The sequence below is a fragment of the Tursiops truncatus genome, chromosome 8 (assembly GCF_011762595.2).
Source record: "Tursiops truncatus isolate mTurTru1 chromosome 8, mTurTru1.mat.Y, whole genome shotgun sequence".
In the NCBI taxonomy this organism is placed as follows: domain Eukaryota; kingdom Metazoa; phylum Chordata; class Mammalia; order Artiodactyla; family Delphinidae; genus Tursiops; species Tursiops truncatus.
In genome coordinates, this window is record NC_047041.1 from 105892640 (window position 1) to 105919719 (window position 27080).

General features: G+C 53.6%; 1 protein-coding gene across 4 annotated transcripts; it reads right to left on the minus strand.

The window, feature by feature from the left end:
• Window positions 1-867: 867 nt before the first annotated feature.
• Window positions 868-25355, minus strand: DHCR7 (7-dehydrocholesterol reductase). Of its 4 annotated transcripts, none has more exons than XM_033861371.2 (9): window positions 25248-25355; window positions 20167-20296; window positions 17707-17804; window positions 16909-17131; window positions 15366-15456; window positions 14416-14629; window positions 12447-12651; window positions 12148-12279; window positions 868-4234 (listed from the first exon to the last, which is right to left on the minus strand). In XM_033861371.2, exons 2-9 carry the CDS (start codon window positions 20191-20193, stop codon window positions 3779-3781), a joined length of 1446 nt encoding a protein of 481 aa, XP_033717262.1. In that variant the 5' UTR covers window positions 20194-20296; window positions 25248-25355; the 3' UTR covers window positions 868-3778. The 4 variants fall into 4 exon arrangements, with proteins under 4 accessions (XP_033717262.1, XP_033717260.1, XP_073665427.1 ...); XM_033861369.2 differs by lacking the exon at window positions 868-4234 and adding an exon at window positions 7910-9139; XM_073809326.1 differs by lacking the exons at window positions 868-4234; window positions 25248-25355 and adding exons at window positions 7910-9139; window positions 24961-25107 and having other exon boundaries at window positions 20181-20296.
• Between the last annotated feature and the right edge of the window lie 1725 nt (window positions 25356-27080).

Genomic DNA, 27080 nt, shown 5'->3' on the forward strand with positions numbered 1-27080 from the left:
TATATTCTGTCCATGAGTCCTCCAGTGGGAGCAGCATCGTTGCAAATACCTTTTCCCTCCTTGTGAATTGCCTTTTCACTCTCTGAATGCTCCCTTTTGATGAAAAGAAGCTCTTTTTCTTTTTTTTAGCATCTTTATTGGAGTATAGTTGCTTTACAATGGTGTGTTAGTTTCTGCTGTATCACAAAGTGAATCAGTTACACATATACATATGTTCCCATATCTCTTCCCTCTTGCGTCTCCCTCCCTCCCACCCTGCCCATCCCACCCCTCTAGGCGGTCACAAAGCACCAAGCTGATCTCCCTGTGCTATGCGGCTGCTTCCCACTAACTATCTACCTTACGTTTGGTAGTGTATATATGTCCATGCCACTCTCTCGCTTTGTCACAGCTCACCCTTCCCCCTCCCCACATCCTCAAGTCCGTTCTCCAGTAGGTCTGTGTCTTTATTCCTGTCTTGCCCCTAGGTTCTTCATGACCTTTTTTTTTTTTAGATTCCATATATATGTGTTAGCATACGGTATTTGTTTTTCTCTTTCTGACTTACTTCACTCTGTATGACAGACTCTAGGTCCATTCACCTCGCTACAAATAACACAATTTCGTTTCTTTTTATGGCTGAGTAATATTAAAAGAAGCTCTTAATTTCACTGAAATCCAGTTTCTTTTCTTTTTTTGTGGTTAGTGCTTCACTGTCCTTTTTTTTTCCTATTTCTATATTTTTTAAAAATTTATTTTATTGAAGTATAGTTGATTTACAGTGTTGTATAATTTCTGCTGTACAGCAAAGTGGTTCAGTTATACATATATATGCATTCCTTTTTATATTCTTTTCCATTATGGTTTATCACAGGATATTGAATATAGTTCCTTATGCTATACAGTAGGACCTTATTGTTTCACTGTCCTTTTTAAGAAATCTTTGCCTAACCAAGATGATTCTCTTTTATTTTTAAAGAAGATTTTATTGGTTTACCTTTTACATCTCAGTTTTGTTTTGTTTTGTATGATGTGAGCTGGAGTCAAGATTCATTTTTCTCCATTTGGGTATTCATCTGACCCAAAAGTCTGCATTTATTAATTCTTAATTTAAAAAATTTTTATTGATAATGGCCTGTTTGTGCCTTCAAACGGTGGAGGAGTAAGACGTGGAGCTCACCTTCCTCCCCACAAATACATCAAAACTACATCTACATGTGGAACAGCTCCTACAGAACACCTACTGAACGCTGGCAGAAGACCTCAGGCTTCCCAAAAGACGCCCTCAGGTGACCTACATGCAGAGGCGGGGCCGATACAAAGCTGAACCCCGGGAGCTGTGCGAACAGAGAAGAGAAAGGGAAATCTCTCCCGGCAGCCTCAGGAGCAGCAGATTAAAGCTCCACAATCAACTTGATGTACCTGCATCTGTGGAACACCTGAACAGACAACAAATCATCCCAAAATTGAGGGGGTGGACTTTGGGAGCAACTGTACACTTGGGGTTTGCTTTCTGCATCTAATTTGTTTCTGGTTTTATATTTATCTTAGTTTAGTATTTAGAGCTTATTATCATTGGTAGATTTATTGATTTGGTCACTCTCTTCCTTTTTTTATTTTATAAATATTTTTTTCTTTTTTTTCCTTTTTCTCCTCCTGTGAGTGTGTATGTGTGTGTGCTTCTTTGTGTGATTTTGCCTGTAGAGCTTTGCTTTTGCCATTTGTCCTAGGGTTCTGACTGTCCATCTTTTGGTTTTTGTTTTTTGGGTTTTTTTAGTATAGTTTTTAGCGCCTGTTAGCATTGGAGGATTTGTGTTTTGGTTTGTTTGCTCTCTTCTTTCTTTCTCTCTTTCTTTTTTTTTTATTACTTTTTTATTTTTAATAATTTTTTTCTATTTTAATAACTTTATTTTATTCATTTATTTATTTTTCTTTCTTTTTCTCCCTTTTCTTCTGAGCCGTGTGGCTGACAGTGTCTTGGTGCTCCAGCCGGGTGTCAGGCCTGAGCCTCTGAGGTGGGAGAGCCAAGTTCAGGACATTGGTCCACCAGAGACCTCCAGGCTCCATGTAATATCAAACAGTGAAAGCTCTCCCAGAGAACTCCATCTCAACGCTAAAACCCAGCTCCACTCAAGGACCAGCAAGCTACAGTGCTGGACACCCTATGCCAAACAACTAGCAAGACAGGAACGCAACCCCACCCATTAGCAGAGAGGCTGCCTAAAATCATACTAAGTTCAGATACACCCCAAAACACGCCACCAGATGTGGACCTGCCCACGAGAAAGACAAGATCCAGCCTCATCCACCAGAACACAGGCACCAGTCCCCTCCACCAGGAATCCTACACAACCCACTGAACCAACCTTACCCACTGGGAGCAGACACCAAAAACAACGGGAGCTATGAACCCACAGCCTGTGAAATGGAGACCCCAAACACAGTAAGTTAAGCAAAATGAGAAGACAGAGAAATACATAGCAGATGAAGGAGCAAAGTAAAAACCCACCAGACCAAACAAATGAAAAGGAAATAGGCAGTCTACCTGAAAAGGAATTCAGAGTAATGATAGTAAAGATGATCCAAACTCTTGGAAATAGAATGGGGAAAACACAGAGACATTTAACAAGGAACTAGAAGAACTAAAGAGCAAACAAACAATGATGAACAACGCAATAAATGAAATTAAAAATTCTCTAGAAGAAATCAATAGCAGAATAACTGAGGCAGAAAAAATGAATAAGTGACCTGGAAGATAAAATAGCGGCAATAACTACTGCAGAGCAGAATAAAGAAAAAAGAATGAAAAGAATGGAGGACAATCTCAGCGGTTGTGGTGCGCGGGTTCCAGAGCACGTAGGCTCTGTGGTTTGCGGCACACGGGCTCTAGTTGAGGCGCGTAAGCTCAGTAGGTGTGGCACACAGGCTTAGTCGCCCCGTGGCCTGTGGGATCATAGTTCCCTGACCAGGAATGGAACCTGTGTCCCCTGCATTGCAAGGCAGATTCTTCACCACTAGACCACCAGCAAAGTCCCCGGCCTCCCATGTTCTTAGCTGAACCTGCCATATTCTCGTCCTCGTCTTTGCATCAAGTTCATCAAGCAATGGGTGTTGAGAACAACCTAGGTGCTGGGCCAGAAAGCAGAGCCAGGCGGGAGCTACACACCACGAGGAGCCCTGGACCTCAGTGGGAAGGTGCAGCCTGGGGAAGCTGACGAGGTCCACGCTCTTGCCTCTGAGTGGAACTCTGCCACCCATCAGACATGCCACCGTCAGTGAGGTACCCCTCTCCAGGGACTTTTGCAGGTTCCTTTATTGTCAAGTCACCTATGGCAGGCAGCCTCTGAGATGCACCCCTGGCTGTTGGTAGCCCCTGTGTAGCCCCCTCCCGTGTTGAAAGGTGCTGACTTGTGTAACCAATGGAATAGCTCAGAAGTGGGGGAGCAGGACTTGCGAGGTTCGGCATAAAGGACATTGTGTGTCTGGGATCAGACCGTGGGGGCCGCCGTGGTGTGTGGATATTCAAGCAGCCTGTGGAGAGGCCCACATGGTGAGGAGCTGAGGCCTCCAGCCAACAGCCGGCACCAGTTGCCAAATACACGAGGAGCTGCCTTGGGAGAAAGTCCTCCAGCCTCAGTCGAGCCTTCGGGTGATGCAGCCTTAGCCAACGCCCTGCCTGCAACACCATGAGAGACGCTGAGCCAGGACCCCCTGCTAAGCCGCCTCTGGATTCCTAAGCCTCAGAAACTGCATGAGATGATGTTTATTGTTGGTTTAAGCCACTCAATTTAGGGGTCACTCATAACATGGAGACAGATAATACATAACCCTGGGGATGACTTGATGACCCATGAGTGGGTCGCAACCCAAAGTCCTTGAAAGCACTGGCGGAAAGCTTGCCTCTGGCCCAGCCCTGCTTCAAGACACAGGCTTTCTGGTTATTTAACAAGTAGGGCAAGAGGAGATGAAGCTCTAGGGGAGGTGGTAATGAGCACAGACTCTGGCGCCAGAGGGAGTTTGAGGTCCAGCTCTGCAACGTATCAGCATGGAACCCTGGGCAGGTCCCACGGTCCATCTGTGCCTCGGTTTCACCACCTATAAAATGGGGGTGATGACGATAGTATTTAGTAGCTGGGTTATTGTGAGGGTCAGAGAGTATATGTAAGGTTCTCACAGCGGTGGTGGGTGCACAGTAGAAGCTGGAAGAGTCAGCTGCTGACACAGGGCAGACGGCGTTCTGGGGCTGCAGATACATCTGGGAACAAAATAATCAGAAATTTACCCTCAGTGATCTTGTGTTCTTGTGGGGGAGACAGATAAGCAAGATAAATTGGTAACTTATAATCTGTAACTGGAGAGTAGGGTCTATGAAGAAAAGCCAAGCAGAGTCCTGGGATGCGTGTGTGAGGAAGGCTTCCCTGTGAAGGTGATATTTAAGACACGTCTAGGAGGTTGTTGAGGGACCAGACGGATGCCAGGGGGAGAGTGTTCCAGGCAAAGGAAACAGCCTGTGCAAAAGCCCTGTGGTGGAAGAGTCCTGGGGCCTTGGAGGGCCAGCGAGGCGGCCGGCATGGCTGTCGCTGGGCAAATGTGGGAGAAGGAGCGAGGCAAACCTTAGGTTCTGGAAATGACGTTGGTGTTTATTGTGAGTGACAGGAGGCCTTGAGGAGTTCCGAGCAGAGCAGTGACATGCTCTGACTCTCACACCTTAACAGGACAAGTCTGACTGTTGTGCTGTGCTAAGAACAGGCTGGGGCCGAGAGGCCAGAGGCCACGAAGCCAGTGCTGGGGCTCCTCTTGCTGTCGAGAGAGGGCGGGGCTGGGACAGGCTCAGCACAGAGACGGTAGGGAGTGGTCGGATGCCGGATGCCTTCTGCAGGAGAGCCTGTACTCTCCTGCAGAAGGCTCTCCTGCAGAAGAGGAGTACAGGCCGGTTGGGTGAGAGAGGGATAATTCCACGAGCGGGTCTGGACTTGCCATCACCTGAGAGCAACTTCTGGGGGAGACGTGGGAGTTGCTGATCCGTGAAGTTTTGAGAAGGCTTTAAGACCCTAACCATAACCCTAACCCACCTAACCATAGCCCTAACTCTAACCCGCCAAACTATAACCGTAACCTTAACCCTAAACCCACGTAATCCTAACCCTAACCCTAACCCTAACCCACACAAGTGAGACAGGGAGGAGGCATCTGGACACATGGATGGGACTCAGGCCAGAGAGGCATCGGAGGGGGACCTCTGTAGTCGCCGGTGCTTATGGAGGTATTTAAGGCCCCAAGGCAGGTGAGCTTCCCTGGTTACCTGCCTCTCACCGAGAGCTCTCTTCACATCCCTGTTTGTCCAGGTGAGTGAGCTTCCCTGGTTACCTGCCTCTCACCGAGAGCTCTCTTCACATCCCTGTTTGTCCAGGTGAGTGAGCTGGCCCTACACCAATCTCCAAGGCCTGCCTGTATTCCCAGGACAAGGAACTGGCGGCCTGAGCAGGTCTGTGTGTGGGTCACTGGTGGACAGCCACACGTGGGGCACTGAATTTCTGGCGCCCACTGAAGCCATCCCGTCCCTGCCTCCTAATCACGTCTGCCCACGTGACACTCCAGGGCATGCTTTCGACATCTTTCCCAATAGATGTGGAGATCTGAGTCTGGTGAGGGGCAGAGTGTGGTTGTGCAGTGTGAGAACGACCTGCCCTTTCTAGAAAAGAAGCGTGCGGTGTGGACTTACATCTTGATCTTGCATATTCTATTCAACTCAGCCTCTCACCCAGAGAACCTGGCTGGGTCACTGCCTGGCCTGCCTTCTCATGATCGAAACAACACCCACATCCAGGTAGGAGAGCGCCAAGAACTGGAGGAACACTCCCAGGCCTCTGTCCCTCCTGGGATAGCGCTCCCTGAAGACAGCAGTGAAGCCAAGCCCATCGCCGTGGGCAGCGCGTCTCCGGTGTGGACCATCCTTTCCCCCCACCACCTACGCCAAACTCACCATGCACAAAGGTGGAGCTCCGGGCTCCCCAGTGCTTGCCCGGAGAGGGGGCACCGGGCTTCATCCACATGCAGAGGAGGTGAGGGAGGGCAGATAAACCTACCCTATGGCACGGGGCGCCCTGCCTCACTGTGTTAGCTGAGCACGCGGAACAAAACAGGTCAAAGCGCAGCCCAGCTCCAAGACGCTAACACGCGAACGAAACTTGGCAAACTGAGGGGCAGATCCAAGGTTCAAACCCAGAGCTGTCCCAGGAAATCTGGCTGAGGAACCTCACACAAGGCAAGAAGACAATCATCGCCCTTAGTTTTCAAACAAGGACAACAAAGCACAGAGAGGGAAATTGCCTGGCCGTGGTCACACAGCTGTTGAATAGGGAAGCCAGGGTCTGAGCTCACAGCCACCACCCTCCAGCCTCCTTAAAATGAATTCACACAGTGACTGGGAGGAAACGGCGGGGCCCACCGTACTCAGCGCCATCCCGTGGGAGTTCACTGCTCTGGCCCTGGTAGTCAAACCACTTGTGTGGCTGGTGACAATACAAACACCTGGGACCCCCTTTGACCCATGAGCTCCACGGGCAGGGGTGGGGCACCAGCATTGGAAAATCACGGCTCTTAAGTCGGCCCAGGTGGGCCCCAAGCTCTGGTCCCCTCCTGGCTGCGCAGGAGGCCGCCTGTCTTTGCTCAACCAGTTGTAGACTGAGCAGGGGAGGCACTGCCCTGCACCTGCCCTCCCTGCCCAGGGAGCGGGGCCCCCAGCACACTCCAGTCCTCGGTTCCTCCAGGTGTGAAGCAAGCCTAGCACCGCCATCTTTGTGGCTTCTCCGCTCTCTTGTGGGGGGCAGGCGGCCAGACTGGAATTTCTTCCTTTGGCAAACGGAATGGATTCTCACACCCAGCACAAGAGTGGCCCCAACAGAGGGCCAACGGTGGGGAAAGTATGGAGCCCTCCCCTGAATCCCGTGATCGGTACCCAAAGCTCTGAGGCAGGACCCAAGCATCTGACCCAAAGTTCCCCGGGCATCGCCTCTACACACCAGAAATCGAGCCCTTGTCTATGTCCAGGCCCCACTGGGAGACAAACCACAAAGAAGTCTGAACAGGGAAAGGTTAAAACAGGCACATCTACTTCGTCGTGCTTCGCAGATAATCACGCTTTTTACAGACTGAAGGTTTCTGGTGACCCTGCATCCAGCAAGTCTACCGGTGCCACTTTTCCAATAGCATTTGCTCACTTTGCGTCTCTGTGTCACATCCTGGCATTTCTGGCAGTACTTCAAACTTTTCTTTCTGTTTGTTAACGGTGATCTGTGATCAGTGACCTGTGATGTTACCATGGTCACCGTTTTGGCATTTTTTAGCAATAAAGCTTTTTAAAATCAAGGTGTATACACTGTCTTTTAAGACAATGCTATTTCATACTTAAAAGAGTACAGAATCGTGTAAACCTAACTTTTCTCCGCACTGGGAAGCCAAAACACTTGTGTGATTCGCTTTATTGTGATAATCGCTTTATTGGGGAGGTCTGGAACCAAACCTGCAATACGTCCCAGATACACCTGAATAAAGAATTATTAACTCGACTAGGGCATAACGTCTAAAGAGAGCTGTCAAGAATACCTGTGGGGACTTCCCTGGTGGCGCAGTCGTTAAGAATCCACCTGCCAATGCAGGGGACATGGGTTTGAGCCCTGGTCCGGTAAGATCCCACGTGTCATGGAGCAACTAAGCCCGTGCGCCACAACTACCGAGCCTGCACTCTAGAGCCCACAAGCCACCACTACTGAAGCCCGCGTGCCACAACTACTGAAGCCTGTGCACCTAGAACCCGTGCTCCGCAACAAGAGAAGCCACTGCGGTGAGAAGCCCGTGCACTGCAATGAAGAGTAGCCCCCACTCGCCGCAACTAGAGAAAGCCCGCGTGCAGCAATGAAGACCCAACACAGCCAAAGATAAATAAGTAAATTGAAAAAAAAAAAAAAAAACAGAATACCTACGGGTCAAGGAGTGTGCCCAAGGTAAGAAAACACGTGAAGGGTGTCCCGTCCCCGAGGCTGGGGTTCAGGTCTCTTTGGGGAAGGCTTGGGTGAGGCCCCCGGATGGTGTGGCCAAGTTCTCTGGGTTGCCTGGGCCAAGTCTGTACAAGAACCAGAACCGGAAGATGTCCCTACTCGTGCAGCATCCCTTAGCGCCCTCTACAGACAAATGTAACGAGGTGCACGTGCGAAGGAGAGAAGTCTGAAGGGCACAGCTCGCTACCGCAGAGCAGGTGATGCCGGGCTGCACCTGGGGCTGAAAGGCCGTCAATTGATAACTGCCACAGCTTACGTGTCCACTTCTACTTTATTTAGCAAGAGTAAGGGCAGGACTGACCACGGGGGCTGGAAGACATCCCGTTCAGTGTCGGACTCCTGCTGTCTGGGCGGCGGGCAGCTCAGACCCCAGGGAAGAAACAGCGTCATCTGCGAGCCAGCCAGGTCATCCTCCCACCCTGGGGACACTGCACGGAGAAAGCTGGTCACTTCTGCTGGCGAGAAGGCAGTCGGTGTAAGCCCCCGGAATTCCACTCAGGACAAGTGCCGGGCTGTTTGCATCTTACAGGTGAGGACGCAGAGGCTCCTGGAGTGCGGCGCAGAGACCCTGCTGCCCCAGCGGACCTGACTCCAGCTCTCCTCCCTGCCCCGCTGGGGGCTCCTCCCGGGGCGGCCCTTCAGAAGATTCCGGGCAGCAGGCGGTAAGGCACGGCGGCCGTGTAGCGCTCCCAGTCGCGGCCGTACTTGTTAGCGCAGCGGTGCTCGTCCCGCAGGCAGCGGTGGGTAAGCAGGATGGCCATGTAGATGATGTAGAAGTAGGGCAGGAGGTGGCCGCCGCCGCAGGCCAGGCAGTACGCCAGGCTGCCCATCAGGTCGCCGGTGTAGTTGAAGTGGCGGGCCACACCCCAGAAGCCGGACACCAGCAGCTTGCTGTGGTGCTTCTGCTCATCGGCCGACGTGAAGGAGCACTCGATGACCCTGGGCTTCCTGCCCCAGATCAGGCAGCGCCCGTCCGTGCGGCGGAAAAGGTCCTTCTGATGGTTGGCCATCCGGAAGATGTAGTAGCCCAGCAGGCCCAGCAGCAGGACGCCCAGGGAGTAGCGGGTGGGCAGCTGCACGGGGTGGTACACCAGGTACAGACCCTGCAGGGCGAGCGGGAGAGGTCAGCAGGCTGAGCGGGACAGCGGGCTCGGGAGCACGGCCTGGGTTCAAAGCCCTGCTGCGCACCTGACCGGCTGCCCCCGTGCCCTGCCTCGGTTTCCTCTCCTGTAAATAGAAGCGCCCGCCCCGGAGGGTTGCCGTGGGATCAGACAGGTAACTATGCAAATCTGCACGTCCACCTACCTACCCACCTAGCTGCCTTCCTATCTATCTGTCTATCTACACGTACATACATACACATGTGTATCATATATAGTATACATATTATATAACAATATTACAAGCATTATTTGAATATAATATTGTGATGGTTAATTTAATGTGTCACATTGGCTAGGCCACGGGACCCAGACACTTGGTCAAACGTTAGTTGTTACGAAGGTTTTTTGTTTTTTTTTTTTTTTTTGCGGTACGCGGGCCTCTCACCGCTGTGGCCTCTCCCGCTGCGGAGCACAGGCTCTGGACGCGCAGGCTCAGCGGCCACGGCTCACGGGCCCAGCCGCTCCGCGGCATGTGGGATCCTCCCGGACCGGGGCACGAACCCGCATCCCCTGCATCGGCAGGCGGACTCCCAACCACTGCGCCACCAGGCAAGCCCCACGAAGGTATGTTTTAGATGGGATTAATGTTTCCAATTAGACTGAATGAAGCGGACCACCCTCCGCAATGCAGGTGGGCCTCGTCTAATCGGCGGAAGGCCCTAAGAATGAAAGAATCCCTGGAATAAGAGCGAATTCCACCAGCGGACGGCCTGCAGACCCAGCTGCAGTACCAACTCTTCCCTGGACCTCCAGCCTGCTGGCTGCCCTGAAGATTCTGGACTTGAACGCACCAGAGTCACATAATCAAATAAACACACATACACGTCTGTGTGTGTGTGTGTGTGTGTGTGTGTGTGCGCGCGCGTGTGCGTGTGTGTGTGTGTGAGTGAGCGAGCTACTGCTAATGCTTTGCGTGCTTGGAAAATGGTGTTCACAAAATCAGGGAACCAGTGAGCCTGCAACCAGCCAAGCAGAGGAATGAGTCCAGAGGGTCCGTCCAGAGGATCCAGCGTGGGGACCAGAGTCCAGAACTTGTGGCCCCCAGCCCAGGGCTCTCTCCCCTCAGGCCTGCTCACTCTGCTGTGATTTTCCTCCTCTCCCAGTGATCCTGTTTCACGCTGCTGCACAGGGTAGTCAGCCAGGTACCACGGGCCCCGTTATCATCGCCTGCAGGACTGGCTGCAACCACTCACCACCTGCCCGCGCACATCCGGGCCAGCCGACAAGGTCTGTTAGCATTGGTCCTCTCCACTCCTGCACCTCCTGTTTAAGGCAGGCCACCGCTAACCACTCAAGTGCCCTAGAACCTGCTCTTTCCCCACCGCCACACCTCTTCATACCTGCTCACAGAACGGGCAGGTGGGCATCTGGCCAGGCCTCTGAAGCAGCCACCCTACACAGGAGCCCGCGTGCCATGCAGAGGAAAGCAGGGCTGTCCTCTGTGAGCTGGGAGGGGTGCGGGGGGGTTCACGATGAGGCCTCTCCCCTATTCCCCAGCAGCCTCAGAACACGGCGGGTGCAGGAACGCGGATGCCCAGCCCTAACAGAGGTGATGTCCGCCCTACTTTTTCAGAGATGCTCAGGGACGAGTTCAAGGCCCCCTCCCGCGGCTGGCAGCCCTACAGAGGTGCAAACCCAGGTCCCTCAGGCTCCCCAGTCAGGCTTTCTACCCTCGGCTCTGCAGCGTGTGCTGAGGCTCTCCTGGGGACCCGGCCTGATTCATTACTCGTGGGAACTCTTCCCGGAGCCTGTGCCCCCCAACCCCCAGCATCCTCTTCTCGCCTGGAACACTCCCCTCTTGTAGGCCTCCCACCCGGTGCTGGCCCCTGATCCTCCAGCCTCCAGTTGGGCAAGGCTTCCTGCCACCCCCACGTCCTGTGTCCCAGCCACGCTGAACTGTCTTGTGCCTTAAATGTCCCCCTCGGCCCTCCCCCCCACCCTGATGTATTCCCCACTCCGCCTTTCTGGAATGTTCTTACCCTCAGACTCATCATTCTACTCTCAGCCTGGCTCTGACCCCCACCTGCTGGCTGGGGGCTCCTCCTTGGCCCTCTCTCAGGGGTCAGCACCCCACTTCCTGTCCAGCTCCCCCTCCCCGCACTGGACTGCCTGTGTCAGGGACTTTCCCTCCCAGCTGTGAGCTCCGAGAGCGCAGGGCCCCCTGCATCTCCTCCACTCTTGCGTGTACATACTCAAAGCTTAAATGCAAATGACGGAAGGAAAGAAGGCCTCTCATCCTTTCGGCCTTGAGATTTGAACACACGTGAATACAAATACCCACCTCCATCCACCCAGATCCCCCAAAGCATTACTTTTGACCCAAAGTTTACTCCGTATCATCATCTTCTCTCAGTCTATGGGCTGAGCTGTGTCCCCCAGTCCTGACACCCAGCATCCCAGAATGTGACTGTCTTTGGAGTTGCCTGTCTTTCTTTCAAGAGGTGAGGAAGGTAAAATGCGGCCACTAGGGTGGGTCCCGATCCCACAGGACGGGTGTTCTCATAAGAGGAGGTCAGGACACAGACACACACAGAGGGACGACCCTGTGAGGACACAGGGAGGAGACGGCCGTCTACACGCCGAGGAGAGAGGCCTCAGGAGGACCAGCCCTGCCCACACCTGGTCTCGGATTCCAGCCTCCAGACGAGGAGACAATGAACCCTGTTGTTTAAGCCGCCTGGTCCGTGGCATTTGTTACAGTGGCCTGTGCTGACTCGTACACTAAGCCTTCTCTTCTTCCTAAGACAGGGGAGCAGCCTCCCTTCTCCAGGTTCTGGCGCCACCCCACACCCCCAAAAAAAACACACACTTGGGTGACGACAAGGCTCGGCATGTGCTCAGCTGTGTCTGCTCCGAGGGCAGCGCTGGGGGTGCCCGGGGACCTTACAGCTCAGTGTGCTGCTGTGCTGGGCATGCGTCACGGGGGGCTCCCTGCCCCTGCTTCTCACCTGCAACGTGTAGAGGTACGGCAGCCAGACGCAGTCCCCCCAGCCCAGGTACCACCCAAAGTGGTCGTGGCAGATGTCAATGGTTTTCAGGTACCAGGTTTCGTTCCAAAAGAAGTCCAGCACATAGATGGCCTGCAACACAGGAGCGGCCGTGTACTGACCAGAGACACATGGGAGGGGGGCCGACCCCCACGTAAAGGCGGCAGATTACGGTCTTTTGAAAACCATCTGGCTTTCAGGCTTCCCCAGCGCCCACCGGGTGTCAGAGCTCCCACCCCCCTGGGCCACAGAGAGGCTACCTGCAGGACGTTGACCAAGACCATGGAGTTGGTCACGTGGCCATAGAGCTCCTGCTGCTTGGCTGCGAAGGACAGGTTGATGAGGGTCCAGGCGACGATCCCGGGGCGTCCATTGAAGAAGAGCTTGAAGTCAAACCACTCCCCGATTCGGGGGTTAAACTCAACGCCCATCATGTAGTTGTAAAGGAAATTGCCTGTGAATTTGCTTTAAAATACAAAGAACAGATGCGTGTCGTCAACGAGCGCATCTCACAAGTGGCCTACGCGGCTGGCACGGACACAGGTGCCCAGCCCAGCCTGGGTACGGCAGGCCCAAGAGAGACGACCTGGGGGGAGACCTGCCGTGAACTGCGGGGATGCGGCAGGCAGAGGTCGCGTCAGCCTCCCTCCCTCCCCGCAGACTCAGAGCTTCACTCCACGTTCACCTCTGGCCCTTGAGTTGCTCGCTCTGCTCCAGGGAAGGTGGGGCGATTGTATCTGTGCACCTCCCTTGGGCCAGCACCCAGGGTCCTCCCTCCCCACTCCAGGCTCCCTGGAGGCACAGCACAGCTGAGCTGCCCAACTGGCTCGACTGGACAGAGATTTTATTCTGAAAGACTCACAGGGCATTCGGGTCTCCCGTGGGCCAGTGGAGCTATACGTGATGCCGAGGTAGATGTGGAAGAAAGCGTGCTGCTCAGAGCCGGGCGCCTGGCTCCAGGGCCCACACCCATCCCTTGCTGGGCAAGTTGAATGTTTCGTTACCTTGGTTACCTGACCTATAGCCCTCTCCAGGAGCGATCAGAGAATCTGCCATAGTAACCCTTGTGGAGACCTTCATTAAGTATAACTTGCTGTACATACACAGGGATTTCTGTGCTAGTCAGAGAAACACATTTTCGTGTCCATTTCCCTCAGGTAGGGTAAGTAGAAAGAAGCCGAATATACAAAGTCTACAACAGGGGATGTGATTATAAAGCAGAGAAAATGATTTCCATGAGTCCTAGAAGACCAGCCTCACTATTTGATAAAAAAAATCACACAGGCTCAAAGTACCACCAACCAAACACGTTTCCTAAGAGTTTAGGTGTAACAGTTAAAGGAAACATACTTTATTTTCATTTGGACCCCCAAACTAAAATGTAAGCACCCCGAGAATAAGAATCTTGTTTACACCTAAAGCCCCACTGCCTACACCTGTCTACAGGAGGAACCCAACAAACATCTCTTGATGAATGGACGGATGGAAGGAGGTGGGGAGGGAGGGATGGGGGGAAGAGTGGATGGATGGATAAATGGGCTGGATGAATGGGTGCATGGGTGAATGGATGGATACAGGGAGACAGGAAGGGAGGGAGGGAGGGAGGGGTGGAGGAAGGGATGGGGGATGGATGGATGAATGGATGGGTGGATGGGTGCATGGGTAGGTGGATGGATGGATGAGTTGGATGGGTGGATGGATGGACAGATGGGTGGATGGGTGGGTGGATGAATGGACGAAGAACTGGATAGATGGATAGATGAAGGAGAGATGGATGCATGGTTGATAACTATCCAACCCAGGGCCCCATGAGAATGGACACCCATCAGTAAGGCTCTCCCTGGGAAGTTCTTACATTAAAGCCACTGAGAAAACAGGACTCCTCACTAAGACTGTTTCAGGCCACACTGACGTTCCAGAAAAAGAGGTGATGGACTGTCTTTGCCACCCAACCAGAATATGCCTTTTCCACCCCCCTGCTCCCTGACAGCCCTACACGACACAGCTCGGCCACCAGAGATGGACTCGGCCGTCTTCAACTGCATCCTCCCTAAGGCAGGAGAAGCCACCCCGACATTTGGAAAGGATGCTTCCCAGAGTCCATCAGGTTCCCTTAAGCTCCTCCTTCAAGGATTCTCAATCCTCAGGGCTCTGCAACCTCCCAGCCCAAGGTAACAGAAAAAGGCACCTGCTCTCCATCTTGGGCTCGACCGGCCGCTGAGGACGTACCAGTCTCGGGCATCGGTGGGGAAGAAGTAGCCCTTGATCATGGCGAAGGTGGAGACGGCGTAGCCCAGAATGTTGGCACACCAGAGCAGCGGGATCCAGTTGTCAAAGATGATGGTGGGAGAGAAGCAGGCGAGGAGGTAGGAATTAAGAAACCAGAGGAGATGCGTGATGAGCCAGGCTTGCAGGCCGTTGATCTCATACTTGTTGACGATTCCTGCGGAGGGAAGAGGGAAGATCGGAGGCGTTCCCCCAGCTGCAACAGCTCCTGGCTCCGGCCCTGCCGCCTTTCTGGGCCTCAGCTGCCGGGGTCCCCAGACCCCAGGCTTGACAGCCAGTCAGCTGCTGCTGCCAGTCGGGCCCCTGGGGTCAAAATGCCCGCGGCACACCTCACGCTGTGAGCTGGGGACTAACCGCTCCTGCTTGCCGAGTTCCTGGAAGGGTGAGAGGGTGCGGAATGTCTGGAACCAGCCAGAGGCTGAGTCACCAGCCTGCAGTTTGCCGGAGGCTGGGGCTGAGCTACAGCAGAAGCGGACGAGCGTCCCCTAGGGTACCTGGCGGGGGACCCAGCAGCCTCCCTGAGGGACCAGGTGCTCTCTGTGTGCTGGGGTGGGGTCTCAGTGACTGCGGGGAATGAATGGGCCAGGCAGCCCCAAGGACCCCTTAAGAAAAGCCCCGTCCCACCAGGTGCCCCTGGGGGACTCGAAGCGTCGCCGCCGGGGAGAAGCTCCATGAGGCCGGCTACACAGCCAGTGTGGGGCAGGGCGCATTCCTTCCCACCTCGAATCTGGGGCGGTCCCGGGGTGTGGAAATTCCCAAGCAAAGTTTTTACTTTGTCCGGGGGCAGCCTTTGGGATGGCAGCTGCACGGGGGCGGGGGCGGGGGGAGGCCCCGTGAGATGAAGGGCGGGCAGAGCTGCCACAGGTGGGCAGCAGGGGCGGGGCCCAGCTCACCTGCAGGAGTCATGGCGCCCTCCTGAACGCCCCCCACGTAGCCCGGCAGAAACTTGTGGCAGAAGTCAGGAAGCAGCACGTACAGAAGCACCTGAGACACAGAGATTTTCCGCTGAATCCCCTGCGAGCTGGGGGCCTGCTGTGCTTCGACACAGCCTTGCTTTATTAACCGAGATGATAAACGGGGAGGCGCCGAAGGAACGGGAGAGAGCCTACTCATAGCCAGTTATTCCTTCCAGGAGAGTCTGTAGCTCCGGGAGCGCTGGCAGCAGGCTGACTGCGGGCTTTGAAGGGGGCCCTGAACAGGAAACTCATCACTACTCAGAGCGCCCAAGCCGTCTGCCCACGGGACTCGGCCACTCCCCTCGGGAGAACCCACTAGTTCACATTCTGGACGACTCGCCCTTTGAAAGTGTTCGCCGGAAGTGTTCAGTGCGCTCCCAAGCTCGTGCAGCCCTCCCCAATGTCTAATTAGAGAACGGTTTCACCCCCTCCAAAGGGAACCCCACACCCACAAGCAGTCACTCCCCTCGGGCCCTGCCCACCAGCCCCTGACAACCACTAACCCACTCTCTGTCCCTATGGATTTGCCCATCCTGGACTTTTCACATAAACAGAATCAGCCAGGATGTATCCCTTTGTTGCTAATTTCTTTCACCGAGCATCGTGTTCTGAAGGTCCGTCCACGCTGTAGCCTGGGTCAGACCTTCATTCCTTCTTATGGCAGAATACCATGCCACCACGTGGATGGATCACACTGTGTGTGTCCAGAACTGTCGATGGACACGTGGGCTGTTCCTGCCTTTAGGCTACTGTGCCTCTCGCTGCTCTGAATCACCTTTTACCCAAAGGGACCAAGAGACCTGAAATGAGAGGGAATCTGAAGCTCGAAAGCTGGGAATGTGGGGAGAAACAGCTAGTAGTGGTCAAAGTCTTCCTTTAGAACAGGAAACCCCAGGGCGGGGAGGGGGTGGCATCTCACAGCACCGTTTCCCTGGAAACCTCCTGGGTTCAGATAGTAAACACCACCTGCTCACCAAGTTCATGGTGCAGACAGCCTTCTGATGAACTCCTCCTGGTTGGGAGGCCAGTGGGGTCACAGCAGAGCCAAGGCTGTCCTTGGACAGGTCTGTGCAACCACCTGCTGGGGACACAGCCTTGGCTTTGCTGAGACCGAGAGCGGCCCTTTAGGATAAGCTCCCCATGGTGCGTGGGGCTTCCCTGGTGGGCCACGCCCTCACGCTTTGCCACGGGGTCCTGCTTCCTGCTCGGCAGGTCCCCGCAGGGCTGGGCACAGCCCTGAACCTCGAGGAGGCTCAGCGGAAAGCGAGTCGGACACTGAAATGCCACCAGGTGCCCTTGATCTGAAGACAGAGCTAAGTCCCTCGGGCTGCAGGTGATTCCCTGCTGGGTCCCGGGAATGAGGGCGCCAGTGTGAGCCAGGACTCCACCCCTGACAAGGGGCCAGGACTGTCCCGGCAGGAGGGGACGCTCTGCAGAGGCGGAGCCCCGCCCATGGTGGCCGGTGGCCGGGAGGGCTGACCTGGAACGTGACCCATGCCACGTAGATCTGGGCCGCTTTCATCGTCACAGGTGGCGTCTTGGCCCAGATGTCTGAGAGTCGAGCCTGCCCAGTGGCGATGTCCACCAAGGGGGCCGTCAGGGAGCAGCTGTACTGGTCGCAGGCCATGATGAAATAGTACACGATGAAGGGTGCAAACAGCAGCAGGAAGGTGACGCTTGCCAGGGAAAACCAGTCCACCTCCCTATGGGGCGGACGGACGGTAGGAGGTCACGTGGCGCCCTCCCGACCCTCCGACCCGACGCACGGGATGCTCTGCTCCACGTGCAAACCCGCCAGCGCTTCCCAAGAGAAGGCTGTCAGCTCGCAGCGCAAAGGCCCCCACTGCCTGGGGAAGGCACCCCACCTGCATGCTCCACTGTAAGCAGTCTGAAGGCCGACAGACCCGTGGGCACCCCCAGAAAGCCCAGGGCCCAGGGCACGAAAGGCAGAAGGCCTTTCACAACCCAGGTGGCCAGAGACTTCCCGTTCTGGGCCATGGGGGACATTCACCAAGTCCCCAGCACTCTATGGCTCGACAACCATGACCCCCATGCGCTGCACAGTGAGGGCGGTACAAGGGCACCAGCTGTCCTTGGAATCAGTTTTTAGTTTCTTCTTCTTGTAATTCCTCACTCTCTAAAAGGGGAAACTGCTACTAATGATAGTCTTGCTGATAAAAAGAATTTTTTAAATAGGTTCATGAAATCCCAAAGGCTGGCAACCTCTCACTGAGATTCCACTTTACTTTCTAGCTGGGAAGATGGGTGAGAGCCTTACCAGGCACGGCCCCACTGCCCATGGGTCGCGGCCTTGCTGATGCTGCCAGGACTCTTGGTTTTGGGGTCGTTGGACTGTGACTTTGCAGCCATTGGGCCCTGAGGGAAGGAGACACTGCGTTCAGATCGTCCCGTGACAAACGGACACTGCACCTCCCTGCCACTGTTCACAGGCCCCACAGGGCTGGCCTCCTTCATTCACCTATTCTTTATCTTGTCCTAGATGGGAGGTTCCAGGCAGGGAAGAGATCAGTGCATCTTAGACTCACTCCTGGAACCCGCAATAACCTCCCCCATGGCCCTACTTCTGCTCTTGCCTGTCTCCATTCATTTTCCAACGACAGCAGAACATCCTTCTTACTACGTGAACCCAGACACCTGTGGCTCAGAACCCTCCCACAATGTGCTCCTTCCTCCCCTCGTCCCCACTCTCCCTTCATACCCTCTGCTCCAGGCACAAGGAGGTCTCTACCAATCCTTTTTTTAAAAATTTTATTTATTTATGTGTTATAAGCAGGTTCTTATTAGTTATCTACTTTATACATATTAGTGTATACATGTGAATCCCAATCTCCCACTTCATCACACCACCACCACTACCCCCACCTCCCCGGCCACTTTCCCCCCTTGGTGTCCGTACGTTTGTTCTCTACATCTGTGTCTCTATTGCTGCCTTGCAAACCGGTTCATCTGTACCATTTTTCTAGATTTCCCTACCAATCCTTAAATGTGGTTTATCTTGTTCATGACACCCGCTACTTCTCAGCTTAGAAGGTCTTCTCATTCAGGTCTCCTATAAAATGTCCCCTCCTCAGTATATGACTTTTTATTTTTCCTGGAGTTAATGGTTGCCTCACTTTTTCCATTTTCTAAGGTTCCCATGCATCTATCACTAACTTTTTTTTCTGAATGCTCTAACAGAGCTATCATACATATTAATAATTTTTCTACATACTCCCAACACAATTTATCATTTCCATTCCTCTCTCCCACCCATAGCCACTCATCTTGTACCAACATACAAGCCAACCAGTGGTCATAATATGGGGGAAGCAGTGACGTCTCCATGTCTAGAACAAGTTCACAATTGTCAAGGTTCCAAATATCAGGCATTAAAAAAAAGATGATCTTAAAAGCTTTCAGAAAAAATCCAGGATTAAGAGTCACACCAGCAGCAGGCTGGATTCTAGAAAACAAGGGTGGAAAACTCAAAATTCTGACGGAAACTTATTTCAACCTACAGTTCTATTCCCAGGTTAACTATTATTCAGAGAAGACACAGGATCCAAGAAAGCTGCTAAAGAAATGCCCAGTGAAAGGACAGGAGGAAGTCCCAAGAGAACAGCTGTGCAGTGGACCAGACAGTAACCGGTCCACACCGGCACAAGACGAACGGCTACAGGGGTGAGGAGGAAAGGAAATGACACATTTTGTTGTGTTCGAGTGTGTAGAACAATCGTTGATATGTACGATGGCTCTGTTAAAACATGCAGAAAAAAAATTAGTGATAGATACACAGAAACCTGAGTGTATGGAAAAAGGGAGGCGACCATTGACTCCAGAAAGATTAAAAAGCCATACAAAGGGGGAAAAACACCCAAACCATACGATAGTACATTACTTAGCTTAACAGCAAATAATAATAACTTTGCCAGAACCATGTAAACTCTGATGACTGACTGACTACTAGATGTATAGAAGGAAACGTGTAAAGCTGGGAGCGCTGAAAGGAAATGGTTTAGAGAGAAGCAGGTGAAAACCACACAAAAGTAGCTAAGGGAATGAAAAGTATTCGCTTCTGGGAAGTGAGGCTATGAGATGAGTCACGGAACTGTTCACTTTATATATAAGCCTCTTAACACTGATTTTATTTCAAATGGGAACATGAATTACTTTAATACAACTGTGTATTCATTTACAGTTTTTCAGTAATGAAAACTGCAGCCACATCACTTAAGTTAATTTACACAGGTTAGTTTGTGGAGCATCTGCGATGTACAAGGCAGGCTGAAGAGTTCTTTATAGGCGGGGACCACCCATCTTTACAGCCCCAAAACACAGAACACCGAGCCTGGTACATAGCAGCTACTCTGATCTAACGTGCTGGAAAGTTGCAAAAGGGCCAGAAATGTACAGGCTGTGAACTAAATGTGGAAAGCCGAAAGGAAGAAGCGTCTCTTCTAGGGATTAAAACAAGCCCAGATAATTATTCTGAGCTTATAATAGCGTTCATTCACCCCTCTGTCATAAGCACTGAATTTTTAATAAAGGTGTAAGTAACATCCTTGGCAGGAGATGGCTGAAAATAGGGCACAGGGTGGCATTCTGGATGTAATTTATTGTTTTGCTAAGAGTCAGACGAGAATTGATACCAGGAGCTGAGGGACCAGCTGCCTCTACTTCTCCAAAGCTGAAAAGTCCCTGCCTTTGCCCAGGAGCAGCAGTGCTGAGACGGGCTTACCTCCAACCTCTTACCAAGCGGTTTCATGGTAGAACGCAGGTTTTCCTTCTCGAACTGCCCCCTTTCAAGTCGCTAGATTCCCACGCTCCACAAGGCCCGCTTGATCCTTTTCAACCCGCTGAACAAAGTCCTGCAGGGGACACGAAGAGACTCAGGGGAACAAAGGGAGACAAGGACCCAGATGGTATTTTCTCGAGGCCCGCCGCTGGGACCAAGTGAAAGGCGCAAGCTCAGCGCCTAGGGGTTCTAAAGCACAAGAGGCCCCCGCGGGTGGGGATCCCCCAGGAGAAGGCAATCTTATCGCGCAGCTTCTCCGCCTGGCACCCACACCGCCTGCCGAAGAGTAAGCACTGATCAACAACGGGCAGAGCTGGATGGAGGGCTTCAGGGAGGAGTTGTCTTGCAGATGAGCCTTGACACGGCAGACACAGCTGGTGAACAGCAACGAGCCAAAGCTGGCTTCTTTGCAGACTCACGCCAGGCAGCGCACGTGCCTCTGAACCGTTTCTACAAGCCATTTGTGCCACTGACCCGGATCAAGCCCCGCTAGAGCCTGCACGTTCCCACCGCATGTTCTAGGAGCCAGTGAGCTCCCAAGAACACAGGGCACCGCTGACAGTAATCTGGGCTCGGAGGCTGGTTCTCAGCAGACGTACCGGACCTGGGACCTTCCTGAGTGTCTTGGGGCATCAAAGCCCCCCCCCCCACACACACACACGAGGTTCTGCGCTTGTTGTTAAGGCTGGATAAAGGAGGTTTCGTGTCCACACCCGGGAAGGAGCCAGGGAAATGCCGGGGGGCACCCTGCTCAGCTCCCTGGGCCGGATTTTGAGTTCCACAGGCCAAAGATAAAGGGATGTTTCTCCTGAGGGTTTGGGATGATGTAGTGTGAGTGCCTGACAGTAAGCGTCCATTTCAAAAGCCCTCCACCTTGAATGAACACATAGCCACCAGCAGGACCGCCAGAGAAGGACCGAGGCGTCCCCCAACCCACGAAGGGCCCTCACTCAGGAAGTCCGGGGTGACCTAGCGACTGACAGCTTGAGTGACCGCGCTGCTCCCTTCCCACACCCTAATTCCTGTTCCTATGCTTTAAAGTCACCAATAAAGAGTGACCCCGTGAAGCCCTAGACACCCCGCCCTCAGGCCCTCATAAAGGCAGAGCCCAGCCCCACACCCACACCCTCTTTCTACCCACAAGCTGGCTGCGTGTACCCACAGGACCCGTGAGCAATAAATCTCGTTCCTCAACGTTCCATGGTGGTTTTTGCTGAAGGCGTCCTGCAATCATGGTGAGAACCTCAAGGGCCAGTCTGGCCACGACATGGCCCCGGCGGGGGAGACGTCTGTGGGCTCCTCACAGCAAAGCAGTCCAGGCGAGTGCCTCCAATGTGCTATAGCTGAGAACATCACCATCGACAGCCCGGGGTGCACACAACAGAAGGCTTAAGCCCCGTGGCAGTTCTTTCGGCATCTCGAGGGTCTGGTATTTGGAGATGCATGGCAGGGATGGGATGGCATGGTGAACCCCCAAGAGGCCCAGATGTCACCCTCAAGGCTGCAAGTTCTCTGCTGGCTTGGTTTCCTCATCCGCAAAGTAACTTACTCTGTCGGGTAAATGAGGTCACGGGGCCAAGTGCTCAGAGCCCCACCCAAGCCCCATCAGAGTCCGCCCCAGAGAGTCGGCTACTGCCGACACCGCCACCAGCACCACCCAGGCCTCAGGAAGGCTCAGTGGGGCTCACACAGGGCATCGGGGTGACGTCTGGCCTGTCAGAGGTCTAAGGGGGATGCACCTGCAAGGCCCGACCCCAGAGGGTTCTATTACCCACTGCACAGCTCATCACTCCTCAACGTAGTGGTTTAAAACAACAATCTACCAGGACTTCCCTGGCAGTCCAGCGGTTAGGACTCCATGCTTTCACTGCTAAGGGCACAGGTTCAATCCCCAGTCGGGGAACTAAGATCCCACAAGCTGAGGGGTGCGGTCAAAACAAAACAAACAAACAGTCTTTCGTCCTTTGTTCCTGTGGGTTGGCAACCTGGGAAGGCTGGCTAAGTAGCTATGGCCTGGGGTGTCCCGGAGCGGCGGCTCATCACGTGCTTGCTCGGTGTGGGCTAGCTTGGGCTTCCTCACAGCATGGCGGACTCAAGGCAGTGGGAGGAGGTGCCCGAGCTGCCTTTTCTGCCCCGCGTCAGCCCAGCACATTCATCTGGCTACACTGAGTCACAAGCCCACCAGCTTTCAAGGGGAGGGGAAGCAGGCTCTGACTCCTGATGGGGAAGCCACAGGGTATTAAAAGAACGTGAGATCCTGGATGATACAACCTATCATAGGTGACGACTATTTATTGAGCATCTACCAAGCTCCAAGCACCCATCAGCTCATAGAATTCCCACCCCAATCCTGGAGAGTTGCCATCATTAGGCCCACTTTACAGATGAGGGGGTTGAGGCAAGGAAAGCGGAACAAGTTGTTAGCACAGACCTACAGGGACAGAGCTGGGTCTGCGTGCACGCCACCCTCTGTGACACACTTGGGAGACTGTGGAGTAAAATTCAGAGTAGTGATGACAAGAGCCAACCTTTCTGAGTCCTGCATCAGGTACTATCCTAACATACATACAGAAACATTTAGTTGGAATGTTATCGGAACAGCAGGGGTTCTGTTTTGGAAATTTGTTAGTCCAAGGAGTGGTAGACACTGAAAAATACAGACATGCCCCAACTTGGACTTAAAGGAATGATACAATTCAGAACCGGTGAGAGTTGGGCAGCTGCTCTCCTGGTGGGAGAACAATTTCAGAGGCCAGGTAGACCTTCAGGTTGACCCAGCATTTACTTGTACGAATTTATCCTGGGACACATACAGATGGCTGTGTAAACCCACAGGTGAGAGAAACACTGACACACCGGTGCAGGGGAATACTCAGCAACTGTTAAAAAGAATGAGCTTAACGTGGCAGAAAGTTCCCTGGTATGTTACAGCACAAGGGCAAGCCGCAAGACGGTCTATCACTAAAAAGCTATTCAAAAAGCCGTATACCCAAACCCTCAGTAGTGTGGGACATCCACGTGGGCTCCCCCCCCCCCCGCCCCGCCTTTTCCTAGTTTGTCTAGTGGACACTTGTATAATAAAAGAATTTAACAACGATGAAATGAGTTGTTGGTACAGCTCTTGGAGTTCTTAGAGCCACAATTCTGGGAACATCTGTGGCTCTCTCCGGGGTCAGGGAGGTCATCTGCTCTCAAGGCATAGGGGAGTGATTTCGGGGGTCATTCTTGGGTTTACCTGCAGCTTTTTTGCATCCCCCCCCCCAGCCCTCTGCCGATGGTGTGGTCAAATGCAGAGGCTGCTCTTGGCACTGGACAGCTCTGGCCTGGCTTCTCTGGGGAGGGTTGAGGTCCTGGCTGGGGCATGGCAACCCGCTCCTGGGGCGCTTCTGAGGCCTCCAGAAATACATGTGAGCCCTGGAAGGAAATTCCAGAAACGATGACCTCTGATTCGAAAGGGTAAACTGCAGCTTTGACTGCAGGTACAGGGTTTCTGTTTTTTGAAAGTTGCAAAATATACACTCACTGTAACACCATCACTGCAACAGAAGTTTGAAAGTCAGACAACAAATCCCCTCAATCCAGCCCCTGGAGTCACTGAATTTTGCTGTGTATTCTCCGGATTGTCTCACGAGCTACTTGTCACACGATACACACCCACTCTCCCTCCTTTTTCTCCCCCAAAATTCGTTTACCTCTAAATTCTTTTGTAAGTTTGCTTCTTCACTTTCTCTGATCTTAGCAGCTTTCTACTAGGTAGATCTTCTACATGAATAGGTAGATCTGCTGCATAAATCTGCCACTTTTTTTTTTTAGCAGCAGTAGTTACATAAAAGGATTTTGTGGGAAGTTTTCCAAGAATTAATTGTGCATGGTTGTTTCTGCCTGGCAAACCGTCCTGGTTTTTGAGTGGCGAGTGTCCTGCAGGTGGGGTAACTCCATCCTCCTCAGGCCTGTTCCTGCCGCCTTCCTGGGGACCTTCAAGGTGCCTGGGGCTGCTCAACCACCACCTGGCCTCTGCAAACCCCAAGCTTCTCAGCTTCTCATCCCCACCCCCACCCCCCTACTAAATGCAGGCATTGCCGACGGGGCTCTTCCCCCCAAACCAAAGTCATGTAGCCGGTATCTCTGGGTTTGAACCCCGGCTCTGCCGCTAAGTACACGACTCTACACGTCACTTCACCTCTCGGGAGCCTCAGTCTCCTCATCTGTAAGATGAGGGCGATGCCAAGTACACAGGTTGTTCTGAGAATTAAGGTCAAAGCACCCAGCCCAGTGCCGGACACTCAGGAAACACCCAGTAAATAACAGGTCTCACACACCATTTTTGATAAACACGATTCCTCATTTCCAACTTTCCTGTCTCCTTTCTTTACCTTTTGTCGGGAATCTCACCAGAGCAATCCCTACCCTTAAAACCCTTTTTCATAAAATTATAAAATGTCCAAGAAAGAGGCAATACATCATTATTTAAGTTAGTCGGGAAAGCTGGAAAAGAAAAGAGGGAGCGTTTGGTCTTTTGTGAGCACTCCCTGCCCTGCCCGCCGTGCATCGACCCCCCCTCACCCCCCCCCCCCATTAATCTATTCCTAGTAAAGCAATTCAGAGTCTCCTACTACCTGCTCCCACCTTCTCGGTGAGCAAAGACAAATTATCCGCGTTTCCTCAACAGAAAACTGCATCCGCTCACGCGGGGCACCCGAGGAAGGAACCGGCCCACCCGGCGCAGGAAGCACCCACCTGGCTCCGCCCCGGCTCCTCCGGGATCTCCCGACCACCGGGGGACGGAGCATCTCCGAAAGGCCGTCTTCGGGTGGCCAACCTGCGCCCCTAGATCTCCGGCCTCTGCTCACCTGCACGCACGCACCCCTGCCCACCTGAGCACGCATCTCCTCCTCGCCAGAGCACTAGCCCCCCTCCACGCTCCTGCGCGCACCCATCCCACCCCTGACCTGCGCACGCCCCCGGACCTGCTCGCCCCCCGCTCCCCTGCGCGCGTCTCACACTTGCGCAGCTGGCCCGCTTACCTGAGCGCCAGTCTCCGCGCCCGGCTCCCCACCCGCTCCTACTCGCGCGCTCCAGGCCGGTCGTCCCAAGATGTGGCGTAATGGCAGATGACCAATCGGAGACGGGCCCTGTGAGGCCCGGCGCCGTCGCGCCCCGCGATTGGTCGCGGCGCCTAGCCCCACCCCCTGGGCTGACTCCGGGCCACCGCGCGCTCCATTCGGCAGCCGCTGGGCGCGAGATTGACAGCTGAGGAGCAGTCCCGCGCACAGCCTCCCTAAGGGCCGGGGAGCCCCGCCCAGGCTGGGGGCTGGGGGCTGGGGGGGGGGGGGGTTCGTCCCCACCGGTGGTGGTGGGCAAGCGGCTTAGATCCCCAGCCTCAGTTTCCTCTTCTGCCAATGGGGCTTCAAAGGCGCGCAGCCCACGCTGAGCCTGTGGTGTACAGATTGCCGGGTCCACAACAACCCACAAAACAGACCAAAATCCCTGCTCTTGGGGCGCACGCGCGGTAGTGGTGGTGCGTAATCAATAAACAATCGGGCAGGCAAATAGGGTGTCAGATGGTGGAAAGTGGTGTGGAGAAGATCAAAACAGGGTGTGTGGGTAGCAGCTTTATTCAGGGGTGTCGGGGAGAGCCCGCCGCTAGGAGGCCACCCCAGGCCTTCCCCAGGAAGGGACCGGGAGGTGGAGTTTAGGGTGCGCTCACAGTGTGCAGGGCTGGGTGGAGAGAGAAGCTGAGTGGAGATGCGAGCAGCAGCTTAGGTCAACCACGTGGGGAAGCCCCCTAATAAGACAGCCCCTCAGAGTTGTCCCCTGGGCAGTGACAAGAGAAATGTTCACAGGTCAAGGTGTGAGGGGGTCATTTCGGCTTGCACGTGGTTCACCCTGAACTCCAGGCTCACCAAAACAGCCTGTTTGTGGCCTATTAAACGTGCGGTGTACATCTGCTTTAACCATTCAAGAAAAGAATGCGTTTAAAAATCAAAAGGGAGTGACTATGGTTCAGGCATTTGAAATGGATCTGGGTGGCCTTTGTGGACATGGTTTCAGGCAAGTTCCTACATCACTGAGAACTTGAATTTTCTGGACTGTGTTAGCCTCAAGGACACCACCAGCTGTTCTCAGAACAATAGCTGCTGGCTGCCCGCTGTAACCTTGAAAGGCTCGAGGTCTCCTCTTGTAACTATGCAACCATGTTGGACCCCAACCAATCCTTGCTTAACAAGCGCTCTTACTTCTTGCCAACTGCAATTTCAATTCTTAACAAACAACTTTTCTCATTTTGGGGGGTTTTGCCTTTAGAAGCTTCTCCCATTTTATAGTTTTAATCGCTTCTTCTTTTTTTTTTTTGCGGTACGCGGGCCTCTCACTGTTGTGGCCTCCACCGTTGCGGAGCACAGGCTCCGGACGCGCAGGCCCAGTGGCCATGGCTCATGGGCCCAGCCGCTCCGCAGCATGTGGGATCTTCCCAGACCGGGGCACGAACCCGCGTCCCCTGCATCGGCAGGCGGACTCTCCACCACTACGCCACCAGGGAAGCCCTTAATCGCTTCTTGAATCAGCGTCTCCTGGGCTCTAATCCTCAGTTTGCCTCAAATAAAACTCTTCTATTCCTCTTATAGGTTGGTTTATTGATTATTTCTGTGGACAGCAGGAATGGCCAAGCCTCCTTCATATACCCCTGCCCTAGCAAGGGCATGACCTTGGGTTGGGCAGCTGTGCAACCCAGGCAGCCCCTGGAGGGGAGGGGAGCTGAAGGTGTCTGCTGCTGACCCCAACTTCCAACATCTGGGGCATCGGTTTACTGGCAGAGGGATCTGGATGGCCATCTCTGTGTCCCTCACAGAGACATGTTT

Excerpts from the sequence above, each read along its gene's own strand:
- DHCR7 (XM_033861369.2), bottom strand. The coding sequence starts at position 20,193 with ATGAAACCGCTTGGTAAGAGGTTGGAG. Across the intron at positions 17,132-17,706 it reads GGGCAGTGGGGCCGTGCCTG|GGAGGTGGACTGGTTTTCCC; the intron begins GTAAGGCTCTCA and ends TCCGCCCCATAG. Across the intron at positions 9,140-12,147 it reads CGTACCTCTACACGTTGCAG|GGTCTGTACCTGGTGTACCA; the intron begins GTGAGAAGCAGG and ends CTCGCCCTGCAG.